General features: G+C 33.2%; 1 protein-coding gene across 1 annotated transcript in view; it reads right to left on the bottom strand.

Annotated features, from left to right (window-relative positions):
• LOC117171008 overlaps nt 1-13,677 on the bottom strand; it is a 149,244-nt gene that overhangs the window by 1,946 nt on the left and 133,621 nt on the right. The window contains exons 3-4 of the mRNA XM_033358053.1: nt 4,099-4,251; nt 3,838-3,977 (exon numbers count right to left, since the gene is read on the bottom strand). Coding sequence (XP_033213944.1) covers nt 3,838-3,977; nt 4,099-4,251 — 293 coding nt within the window. The remainder of the gene's footprint in view (nt 1-3,837; nt 3,978-4,098; nt 4,252-13,677) is intronic.

Below are 13,677 nucleotides of genomic sequence, written 5' to 3'. Positions count from 1 at the left end.
TTTAACTTGATTTACCTAATAATATTACAACTGTCAAAAAACTTAAATTTTAAAACGAATCCTTTTCTAACTAGAAATGATATGTTTGTATTAACTCTATCAACAATACTTATTTTGTTTACGTTTATTAATTATTTAGCAAAGGGAATATTTTTATTAAAATTATTTTATACTGTAAATAATTTTCTTGTTTACGAGAGTATTCTTTATATGAATATTGTAGATGTAAGTATTACAATTATTATATAATTTCTTACTTAATTAATCGCGAACTGTTGTGGGGCGGAGAAATCACTGTAATCCAAGTAATGTATCCAACAGTCGATCCAACAAGCACTTTGTACTCAAAAAAATATTTTGGTTGTTTGGAAAAATTAGAACAGATGTAACCTCCGGAAGCTACGACCACGATCGTTCACCGAACGATCGATCCTGACGCAACCGGAAGTAATACGTCATCCGACTCGTCACTTCCCACAATACCAGAAGACGATCGAGCCTGGAAAGTCACTTCATAAAACCGAAGGAGAAGAAAAAGACAGATTTTAAGAATCGAACTGAAACACCTGAATGGTCAAAGGATATACTAACTTTATAAATACTAATTTAATGGTCTCGAATAACACATTTTATTTAAACCTTGGTTAACACTGAACTCCCAGGAAAAATGGTCCGCATCTGATCAACAAAGAGACATTACGCTACTACCTGAGTACCGGTTGCAGCAAAAGTCAAAACATATGGCAAATTTCAAGATGAATAAACATTGGGTGAAAACCATTCTGTCAATAGTGAAACCCAAAAGTCAATCAAAAGAAACACATGTTGGTTATAGGCATGTTGGTTATAGGTACACAGATAAAATGACTTTATTTTTCGATCTACCGTTCTATAAACACTTGAATATATTACTTATATATAATACATTACTTGCCTCATAACTAATTAAATATAGAAAAATGACCTTTCTCAAGTTTAAATAATCGGGCCGTCCATTCAAGTGTTAAACTTAAGCAAATAAATAAATACGTCTAATTGTTCATTTTTTTTAATTTATCAAGACATTTTTAACTGTATAATCTCCAATGTATTTTGTATGGAAAATATCAAAAATACATACTAATTCATTTTTAAAGAAGAATAGTTCTCAGTGACAAGCGTTTTAAAATATAAAAAATCACGTTAGTAACAAGTTATTTACTTTTAATCTAAAATCAAGAGGATTAATCGTTGAATTGTATTTTGCGCCTTTTCTTCAAGATCACTGGTAGATGTTTAAAGAAATAGTTACGGCAGTGACGTATTTTTAGTCTGTTTCATTCAGAAATTTTAGAACTATATAAAGCAGAAATTAAATGCAAATATATAATAATTTCATTGAAGTATAACTGAAAATAGGATTATTCCCGCCAATGAAAAATTTAGTTTCCAAATGTGGTTTGATCATCTACGATATCGAAGTTATAAAACTTCGCGTAGGTTTCGGACTGCTTAGTCCACCCAGCGGTCAATCTAATAGTACCAATGCTTACACCCATACGTTTCGCCGCTGAAGTAGATGCGTGTCTTGTACTTTAAGCAGAAAACTGTTCCGTATCCACTCCGCTCTCCTGTAAGATGAATTTTATCCTCCGCTTTAACTTCTGTAAACCCACTACTTTATGAGGCATTTGAAATAATATAAGTTCTGTGTCCCTCCTCGAAGATTTTTCGTTCTCTAAATATAAGTCATCAAAGCTGATGCAGGATATATATTTTCTTTACTATAAAAGGGTATCACAAGTACCGGCTGTTTTCTATTATTTCGTGATGTTTTTATTTTTTCAGGAATTTTAATTTCAATTTTCTCCTCTAAATTCTGCACGACTCTTAAATCAATCAGGGATAATGTTTGGATTCTTTGACCCGTTACCGGAGCTAGTAAAATAATCAATTTTCGCGACATTTTTTTAAGAGAAATTTTGTCATTGGGAACTCATTTTCTTACAAATTCTACTAAAATTGTTGGATCCCAAGTTGATGCCTATTTGGGTTGAGGTGGCCTTAAGCTGGCTATGTCTTTAAAAAACCTCTTAACCCTTGAATGTTGTCCAATTTCAGACCCTAGAATAAGAGCTATAGCTGGTCTTGTAGAGTTTATTGAACCATATGATGCTCCTTTATTAAATTCTGCCGCCAGTAACTGAAGGTCGTCCTAAACAATAAGGATACCTCGAGACCCCTGAGTCTTAATTTTCCTTAATATTCGTATTTTCGCAGTGATGATCTACTGATCGATGCAATTGAAATATCGATCGTCTCTGAAGACATGCCTCTTGATGTTAAGGCATCCCAGATAGCACTCCTGCCACTAAGGAAATATGAGGTCAGAGAGGAAGTGGGGTGCTATTTAAGAAGCGTAATAGATAAATAGAGGGTTTGAAAATAATTGGTTCGCTTTCGAACATTGACATGCGTAGTGGAAACCTTGTAAATACTGTGACCAATCTACTGTGAAAGCATAAACTGCAATTGAACCTGGAACTTTCTTCAAAGAAATATATTGTTTGTATTTCGTATTAACCCTGCGTGCAAACAAGTCGATATCCGGTGTACCAATTAAATGAATTATGTTACGATAAGCTTCGCTTGAAAGTTGATACTCAGTTTCTGGTTCGAGGCGTCTTAATTCGAAATAAGCTGCAAAGCTTTCTTTTGAACTAATGTACGAAGCAAAAATCCATAAATTGTCGTCTTCGCATTACTTCCAAATTTCTTTTGTAATTTTACCAAATTTTTTACTTTGTGTTCCTCCCACACAATTGAGATAGCTAATCGCCGCTGTATTGCCAATTATTGAGAAAATATTACAGCCTCGATATTATTTGGCAAAACATTTTAGACTTAGAAACGCTGCTAACAATTCTAAATAATTATTATGATTTTCCTGATCATCTTCACTCCAAAAAGCATTAACCCTCTTGTAGGCACAGCATGCACGCCAGCCTCTATTAGAAGAATCTAAAAATATTACTAGACTAAATTTTAGGCTCTGTATTGGCATATTAACTGTGAAAATATTTATTTTCCACCATTCTAAATCTTTATTTAAGTTGGACTTAAGTTTCATTTTTGCTTCAAAATCATCATCATTGCATCTTAAGGCTTTAATTTTTTCCCGTTCTCAGTCTTCTACGTAAATCCATCCATATCTGGCAGCTTGATAGCAATCTCTACCTATTAAAAGTAGATCGTCTAAATGTTCCACTGAAATTAAGCCAGACATTGGCAAATGGGCTAAAACTGGCTTCATTATTTTCGCAAAGACGTATGGGACAGTATTGAAACCGAAAGGTAAACAAATGTACTCCTAGTACTTTCCTAAAAAAAAATGAATTTCAACTATTTGTGATTTTCCTTTAATACAGGTATCAGATTATAGGCATCTTGCAGATCTAAGGATGCCATAAAACATCCTTGATGAATCAAAGTCTTAGTGGTCCTAATATCTTCTAATTTAAAATTCTGGGTATCTATGAAATTATTCACATTTTTTAGATTTAATCTTTGACGGTTTGGACCATTTGGTTTTGGAGTAAGAAAAATACTGGAAATAAATTGACCATGTGTGAACCGGCATTTTCGAATGAAATCTTTCTCTAATGACATATCCAACTGTTCCGAAATGGACTTAACCTCACTGTAAGACCAAGAGGTCTCTGTAGGCGGATTATTTTGAAATACAATTCGTGAGCAGGGTATCTCATATCCCTCAAAACATTTTAAAATTACTCGATCTGCAGCAATGGTTTCCCACTGTGCTTTAAACTCTTTTAGCCTGTCACCAATGATACTTACTTTAGTTAGTTGTACCTTCTCCGAAAGCTCGCCCTTGGCCCTAAACTCGACCCGGGTTCTAGCTCCTGAGTGGCTTCCGGTACTCTTCTTGAGGTTTGTTGGTCCCTTTCCGCTGCCCGCTCTCCGCCAACGACTAGCGCCTGAAAAGTTGTTGACGGGGCGGGCCCTTTAAGTTCACTCTTTTTCCCATTGTTTCCACATATTTCTTATTTAGCATTTTTGAAGTGACTTGATACTTGCTTCAACCCTCTGCTTCTTTACCTATAGATGTGCTCGCCGGAAGTGTATGCTCTTCTACAGGTGGCCCAGTGTCATCGTTAGGCCTAGAATTTTCGTCATGTTCGGATATATCATCATACGATTTCGACACGGTATCGCCCGAACTGCTAGAATCAGATGACCTCGAAGATTCATCTACAGCCATGCACAACAAAAATAAGGAAAATTCAATTAAAATTTTAATGTCAACATACCAAAAAAAACAACCAAAAAAGCGTCAACGCTTTTGACAGTCCTAAACCATCAAAAGATAGATGTCTGGGTCTAATCGTGAAGGAAAGCACTCTTTATTTCAAATTTCATATAATATATTTTGCGTGAATGACATATCGAGGCGTCCTAACGATAGGATGATAACGCACGTGATCGACTAGATGATACTTAACCAAAAATATAAATAATAAAAATCTAACCAAGAAGTTAGCGCTAGAAAGCATTAGCTTGCGGAATTGAGCAAGATGAAGCTGGTAGTTGGCCAAAACTGAAAGATGCTCACTCGATTTATCAAATCATGAAATTCCTATTCTTGGGTTTTATAGATTGATTAAAGGCAATATTTATATTTAAGAAAATATCTAAACACCTTCTCTCTTTTAAATAAACGATATTAAAAAAGTATTTTAATACTTTTGTATATTTTGAAATACTTTTTTTTAAAAGTGGGAAAAAATCTAACAGAAGGCGAAATAAAATTTAATGTATAGTATGTCGTATATTTTTTAAAAATTCCATAACATTTCAATGAAAATATGTAAGGTACCGTTTTATATTTTTTTGTCAGTGTATTGGTCTCGAGTATGCGATAAAAGACACAGGCGTTGAAGGTGGTGCGCTCTGAGACATTGAGTGTCTTCGTAGAGAAAATAGACTTGAGGAGTGCCCAATGACCCGGGCGAGTGATTTCTGAACAAATTTGCAATAGCTTCTTGCAAGTTTTTTTTATAATACATAGAATATTAAATAATTATCATATAAAAAGATATATTTAATAATATTATCAATCGTAAAATTGGTTACACAATTCTTCATTTATAATAGGTGCCGATATAATGGAAAATATCCATCTGGCCTTGACAATCGAATCATTTTCACTATGGACTATTTTTAGCCGCTTTCAAGCTTTTCAAAATCAAAGAATAATTATAAAATTATTGTGTTGTATAAAATGTATTTATGTTGATTGATACTTCGCGGATGGACCTCCGGTCGTCCAGTCGACCCTAAATCATCCTCGAAAGCTACCCTTGAAATAGAGCAATTTTATTTTGATTCGAGCCTCTTTAAGGTAAGTTATTTTTGGCTGCGTATTCAATCTGAATACTTTATTTATTTGATTTATCAACATAATAAAACGTCTAATGTCAGTACGAAAGATGTGCCGAGAACGTCCATATCTTTAAGATATCTTTACTTCATCTTTAGGGCATTGGAAGTCTTAGACACATTAATTGGCCTGACATTGGACGTCCTTGGGAAGTTCCTAAAATGTCCTATGTCAGGCTAATCAACGTTTCTAATACGTCCAATGTCCTTACGATGACCTAAAGACGTTTTAAAGAAGTGGGCGTTCTCGGGACATTTTTCGTACAATTCGATTTTTTACACACACTTATAGTCTATTAATAAATAAAAAATTATTGCATCCAAAAGTTTATCACATAAAATACGTACATTCATAAGAAAGTATATTCGAATCAAGAGAAGAATTACAATTAGATGAAGTACTTTTGTCCAAAAAACTATTATCTCATATATTTTCAACCCCCTCAGAAGCTCTTCTTCCATACTCCGCGCTGCATTCTGTGTTTCAGATTATAAAATAATTAAGTTTACAAATCAATTGAAAAATAGACTAAAAAGGACCCTGCATGGTTTATAGAAAAACTCTCTCTTTCACTTAAAAAAATTAAAAAATACAATTTGTACATAAATTACAAATTATTGTATCTAAAATTTTATCACATAAAATACGTGCCTTCATAAGAATACCTAGAATCGAGCGTAGAATACATGCTTCGTTTGTGAAATCGAGTTTATTTAATATTACCCCACTATTATAAGGTAACTCTTAAATAAGCATTACAAATATAATTGAGATTACCTCCAAAGATTCGATTTTCCAAGACTACAAACAAGTTTATATATTTTTCCGGCTTCTATACACACTTTTGAAAATAAACAGATTTTACTGTTTAAAAAAATTCGATTCTTTTCATAAAAGAATGACTTTTTCATTTATGGTTATGCGCGGCAGTTTCCAGCACCCGCTGCACGATTCAGGATATTTGCGCGATCGTCTACTTTCGGAAAAATATGATTCGATTTGATTTGGTTAGGCATAGAGCAGTCTATTTAATTTCGTTGAAATGATCAAAATATATTAAATATGTATAAAAAATTTAAATAATAACAACTTACAAATGTATTTTTAGACTTATTCATAATATGAAAATGTTACCCACAATTAACCATAAAACCTTCTGTTTGAACAAATTTTACACACATATATATATATATATAATAATTTACATCAATGTTATTAAAATTGTTAAAATAATTATTTAAAACATGGTATCACAATAACTGCTGTTTTATAACATATAAATTAGTATATTATGTACCTATAGAGAATGAATAAAGGTCGGTCCGTAGCTCGTGTATTTAGATATTTTTTACATTCTCTGTCTTACATTCAGTCTGTCTATATGTTGGTCTGTATGTGTCTGGTTACCTAAATGTTGTAGCCACGCTCACTTTTGAAGGATTAGTCTAATCGAGTCAGCTTTTGATACACTTTTTAAGGTTTCCAAAATGAAGGCTAAGTTTGTTAAGAAGATATTTTCAACCAAAATGAAAAAATTTAGAACATTTTCAAAATTTGAAGAAAAAAATTTTTCTTTAAATTTTGGAAATTGTTGTGAAAGTGTCTTATAGATGAATAGAAGACTTGCAAATTATCCAAATAAAATGTTTAAATTGGATGAAAATTAGAAAAGTTATATGCTTTTCAAAATTTCGAAAATGTTAAGAAAAATAAAAAAAAAAAAATTTTCTGAAAGATTAGAAAATTTCATTCAAATTCGTCACTAGATATCAAATATATTTAGAAACTATGTCGTTCAATTTTTCGATTAGAAAAAAATTCAAAAAGTTAGAGCTTTTTCAAAACTTGAATAAAATTTTTTTATCAGTTTTAAACATTTTTATCAATTTTCTGGTACACGTCAAAAAGACTTGCAAATTATCCTAATGACATTTTCAAATTCAATGAAACTTCAAAAAGTTATATGCTTTTCAACATTAAAAATTTTTTTTTTTAAATGGGAAATTTTTTTTTTTAATAGATTAAGAAATATTAATCCAAATTTGCAGATAGAATATTTTTACAGAATTACAAATTATCTTGATGAAGCTTTTTAATTGGACAAAAAGTATCGAGCGCAAAGCGCGAGTTTCGTGATTAGAATGTAATCGTAAAAGCCGTAGGTGCTTTGAAAACCTACTCAAAGAAAAAATCGAAAAAAATTGCAGCTACAATTTATGGCTGTAATTCCTCAGAAGTTTAAGTCACAGTTTTCTATGTAAGTTATAGTATTTACGATATTTGAAACATGTAGTTAAAATGTACGCATTAAACGTACGAAAACGAGTGCGAAGCGTGAGTGCGTACCCGTGCGCTCAAACTTGGCGCAACGAGAATATGCCCGCGCGGCGGGCATATTTTTTCAAATATAAGTATTGCCTTTAATCAATCTCTAAAACCCAAGAAATTTCCTAATCGCGAGCATGCATAAGAATCTTATAACCTAAACACGAGAAGTGGCACCTTCATGCTTTGCTCGCCCGAGATAGGACTTTCATGATTTGATGGAGCGAGCAAGCATCTTTTAGTTTTGGCCAACTGCTAGCTTCATCTTGCTCAATTTCGCCAGCAAGACCTTCCAGCGCTAAGTTCTCGGCACGAAGGAATAATAAGGAGACCCAACTGCCAGTGGGAAGCCATCTGAAACTGGCAATAGAAACATTACCGTAAGTGATACGCACATTACAGGAAGATCTTAGATTTGAGTGCGCAGGTGCGCAGTTGTTCTCTTCCTATACATGGAAAAGTGTACGAGTGAGAAAGTTTGTCAAACTGACGTAAGTTAGAGGTTGTGTTCTTTTGTTGATCATCATACGAAAGATACACAAAATAAATATATAAACAGTGTTTTCGGTACTTGTTTTAAAAATTTGTGAAAAGATTTTGAGAAGGAAACGTATAGGTAAGTATCTTTTAAATTTGTAATATGATAAATAGCCTAAAGATTCTCAAGGCTCCATGACAGGTAAAACAATAAAATATATTAGACGTTTATTGTACTTACAGTGAAGGCTTTAAAAAAACGAAGTGTATTTGCCTTCTTCGGCGTGTAACTTCGTCCATAACCCGGAACTTGACACCTAATGGCTTAGAACACATTTCTGACACTTGCATCAAAACAAACAAACAGAACCTCTCAAAATACGTCAATTTGACAAACTTTCTCACTCACACACTTTTCCATGTATAGGAAGAGGACAACTGCGCACCTGCGCACTCAAATATAAGATCTTCCTGTAATGTGCGTATCACTTACGGTAATGTTTCTATTGCCAAGTGGGGGAACGGAGTTAGGTCTCCTTATTATTCCTTCGTGGTTCTCGGTTAGCTTTCTATTGTTTATATTTTTGGTTAAGTACCGTCAAGTCATGTCGCGTGCATTGACATCCTACCGTTAGGAGGCCTCGATATGTTCCTATTAAATTCTATTAAAAACTAATAATAAAGGAATGAGAGGTAAACAGGCATACGCATGATGGGACAGTATAGGCCTATAGGAAGGGGAGCACGCTAAATCATTCTAAAGCTTTAAAACTGTGGAACTATCGGCATTTATAATAATTAATCATAATTTTAATTTGCTAATACATACAATGTCCTAACTAATAATTAAAGTAATTGCATTATTTCGTGTACATTGGTATTCAAATTAATGATTATCCACTGTAGTTTCACTGTATATTGTAGAGTGGTCTCCCTTGTTCTAAAAATGTCACCGTGTACAATTGTAACCTATAAGCAAAGAATGATTGTACAAAGTCAATTATATCTTTCTCAAGCCTTGAGCTTATTTTTAAAATGCTTATTCTCAAGAGAATAAGCCTTCCGAAGTTCTCAAAACCAGATGTATTTCAGTTCAAAAGTCCTAAACAATTCTAGATTTCAGTTATTTGCAATTTATTTTATGGAAAGAATGAGTTTTGTATGTTTATAAATTGTTTAATAGTTAATTTGTAATTAGGATTGTTTAGATAATTTTATATTTGTATTGTATATTTATTGAATTAATCCAAGTATTCTTTAAAAACCGGTACATTTCGAAAGTAAAGAAAAAGTTTTTAAATTTTAATTATTTAATATTTTTTTAAAATCCACTATTACACTTGGATGCTGGATTTTGTCAGATTCAATCTCAAACGAAAAACGTTCAAGCTGAATAAGAACTGTCTTCTGAAAATCAATTTGTCTATCGTAGAGTCAAAATTACCCATGTTCAGTTTCCATATGGGGGCTGTACTTTGACATTTTATCTATTGACACCATTCTGATTGCCTCGAACGAACCGAAAGTAAGTGTATTTTTCATTTTATATCACAATTTAATACAGCACTTTAATATAGGACTTGTTCGATTTTCCAACTTTAAAAGTTCCACTGTACCTCATTTTTTAAACTAGAGGGTTCGTTTTGGGCTAAAATGTCTAAAATGTATCTGACTATACGTCCCTATACTCAACTCTATAGCAAGAACCTGGCTTCTATTCAAAAGAATGCACACAGTATTTAGGGAACTTTTAAACCAAAATAAGTTGAAATTTTCTAAATAATAATAACATCAAGAATCACAATAATCACCCTGTTTCGAAGAAATGTTCAATCAACTTCTTAGAAAGTCATGTAAGCTTTTCACTAGCCTGTCAGAAAAACTTAATCGATCCCTGAAATTTGTGATAGGAAAGAAAGAACGGATTTTCTGAATCTAGTTTCATAAATCTCTTTACGCAGTGCTGCACCTTAAATGCAAATTGGTAAGATCCGGTTCGGTATTAAGGAACGCGGGTCGAATTCGCTTGGGAGAATCTTCAAACGTAGGACCGTAGCCGCCACTTGGGCTTTATTAGATCATACATCGCTTTCAATTTGATTGCAGGAAATCCGATCCCCCTACGGCGAGTACTTTTTATGAGAGGAGGATGGAAAGCCTTTACCCTACAGATACGATATTCCACTGAGAAAGAAAATTCGCATGCGCACATATACAAACTCATAGGATACGCGAGTTACTTCAGCCAGATTCTGTTCTTCCGAATCGTTCTCTTTCTTTAAAGAAGTTGACATTTCTTCTAGAATCTAGACGTTTTCTCTCTTGCTGAAGACTATCCGGCAGGACCCGGTGATATAACTGAACCAGAGATGGTACATGCTCTTGAGCTTTTCACTGGCAAAACTTCTCGGATGCGACTATCACATTGCTAGCAATAAGGATTGTCGAGAAGATTGTTTGGCTTTCGAGAAACTCGGTAAATTGAAAATCGAGGGTCGAAAAAGTATTTCTGGAATCGCGAAGCACACTCCTAGATCCCATCTTTTTAAAAAGGTTTACGAGTTCTTAGATAACTGTCAACAACTCTCGAATCCTTTTTTATCGTCGTCTGTTCGATTTTTCGAAAATAGAATTATTTTTGTTATATGGAGGTATAAACTCGCCGTGGGGAATCAAAGATCCTCCACTGGCCTCCGATAAACGCAAGCACATTATTTCTTACACCAGTTTTTTTTGTGGAGAAATTCACGCGAATTTAGAACAATTCATGGAATTTAGGGGAATTAATGGAAATCTAAGCGAGTTTTAGAGATCTTAATTGAATTCAAGAGTGTACCAGAGAACTCAAGTGAATTCCAGGAAATTGAAACGAATTCAAGGGAATTAGAGGGTCTTGAAGAGAATTCGAGGGTATCGTAATAATTTTGTGGGAATTAAAGAAGTGGTTAGAGATATTTAGTTTAAAAAAATTAATTAAAATTAATTCCATATAATTCGAGTACAATTGAGCTGCTAGATTGAATAAGGGCACATACATTTCTTTGGCTCGAACATGATGAGTTCACGTAGTTTTTAAATTTTGTATAAAACATTAATTTTCGGGAATTCAATTACAGCAAGAAATTTGCTTGAATTCAGTCAAAGAATATCTTCAAAATTCTTATTCTTGTCCTGTTAAGGTTAATTTGCGCTAACGCCGAAAAAATGTATGCCCTTACTCGATCCGGCAGCTCAATTGTAGGCAGAAAAGGTGCAATTTTTCAAAACTCGGTTTTAAATGACTTGACTTAATTTAGGGTACTATTTATCGATGTATATTAGCAATATGTAGAAATAATTTGTCTTTTTACTTGAGAGACTAAATGTTAAAATTATGATAATTACAACTGGATAAGGACGATTATGAGGATAAGGTTTTTTTTTACTCTGGAACATAAAAAATAAAGAATGAATTAAGAACTCCTTAAAACATTGTAAATAACAGACACATGCTTCTATAATGTTGAGTAAATTTTCCATCATATAGTATAGAAATAATTTTATTTTTGATCATTTGTTCAAATATCGTTCTAATATTTATGAGTAAGAAATATTGGATAAGAACCGCTTTGTTTTTCCAGCACCTACTTATAAACCATTTTTCTTAAGATTCTCACATCTTAACACTGAAAAAGATTTTATAACAATACTTGCTATTTCAAAAAATAAAAATTATTGTCAGCGTTCTTACGAAACTTTACAATTAGAATATGAAAACATAATATCTTGAGAACTAGAATTGGTATATTCAATAGCAAAGATTAATATTTTATGTATTAGAGTCAGTGAAATAAGAGCGTGGTCACTGTTGTGAGAAAATGAAAACACTCAATACGAAAATGCTTTCAAATATTGTTTTATTTAATCGAAAACTTTCATGCAAATACATTAATAGCAAGTCCAATCACCATCAGCATCAATAATGGCTTGGCATCTTCGAGGCATACTGTGGACAGAACTGCGATTTGGGAAGTCATCGACATTTTTCACCTCTTTGAAACGATTCACCCACTTACTCACAAACTCATTTTGGATAAATGCTCGGTTCTTATTAAAAATAACAGTCTGCTGATTCTCTTTCATAAGGCATGAAGGACTATACTGAGTATACTGAAAATCACTATATCAAAAAATCTGAATAGCTTCGATGGTCTCCCGAGTTGAGCCGAATCCACCGATCGTACCTCATAGCTGAGCGCTCACGATATGAATCGGAACACTTCGTGTTTCCTGATAAACTGATCAAGATTCATGTATAAACACGTGTGATTGAAAAAAAACGAAAAACCTAGAGATTTTTGAATTTAATCCAATCCTAGTTTTGACCTTATTAAAACAGAATATTTTTCTGTTTTTAATTTTAATTTTTGATGTTTTTAAGTCGACTTATTAAGCACCATGCCGTTTCTCACAATTCCAAAAACTCTTACCACTTAGTATGTAAGGAATCTTCAAACACCAACTCTCAGCGTGATTTGCGTGCGATGCGTGTGTTATATGTAAATGTATAAGGTAAGTTAGTTACCTTAGCATATGTATGAATTCTACAATTTTATGTATACAAAACTATGAATGTTAATGATAATGTGCGTACTTATGTGCTATAATTGTGCAAAGAAAGTCGACGGAGATTCACGACGGGTTTACAAACTTGTCCTTTACGCATTGTCTCCGTCACATTCTTTTCGAATGACTCGTAATTTTTAGTATGAACTTGAGCAAATTTCAGAATTCTCTCTTTCAAAATGTAAAAGAATTATTCCAATCTTTTCAATATTTGACATTGTTCTGCTTGAACTTAATATAGTGAATTTCAGATTTCACCATTTTTTACAAGTTTTATATAACTTGTATTAATTTTCCAAAGTAATTTTTTCATAGATTATTAATAGATACTACTAGTCAGTTTGATAAGTACCTGAAAATTCTAAGAGATGGGATTATTATTCACTAATGTGAACCATTTTCGTCGAGCTTGATCCTTCAAATGACGCCTGTCAAAACTTCAGCCATTAATGTTTACGCATTTACAAGTTACAGCACTGAGAAGCGACTAACCGCCGAGATTTTTTTTAAATGGAAAAATCTGAGTTTCGAGTTTTTATCAAACACTACTATCTTCGCAAGAAAACGATATCCGAGACCCAGGCCAAGCTGGATAAGTATCACCCGGACTCTGCACCGTCGATTGGAAAAATTCATAAGTGATTTACCAAGTTTCGTTGTGGCCGTACGAGCACAGTTCATGCTGAACGATCTGGGCGCCCAAAATAGGTCACTACACCAGAAAATTACGAAAAAATTCATGATATGATGTTGAATGATCCCAAAGTGAAATTGAGAGAGGTAGCTAATGCTGTAGGCATATCATTGGAACGTGTGGGCAATATCGTGCA

The sequence above is a fragment of the Belonocnema kinseyi genome, chromosome 4 (assembly GCF_010883055.1).
Source record: "Belonocnema kinseyi isolate 2016_QV_RU_SX_M_011 chromosome 4, B_treatae_v1, whole genome shotgun sequence".
Lineage (NCBI taxonomy): Eukaryota > Metazoa > Arthropoda > Insecta > Hymenoptera > Cynipidae > Belonocnema > Belonocnema kinseyi.
This window is presented reverse-complemented; position numbering and strand designations above follow the sequence as displayed.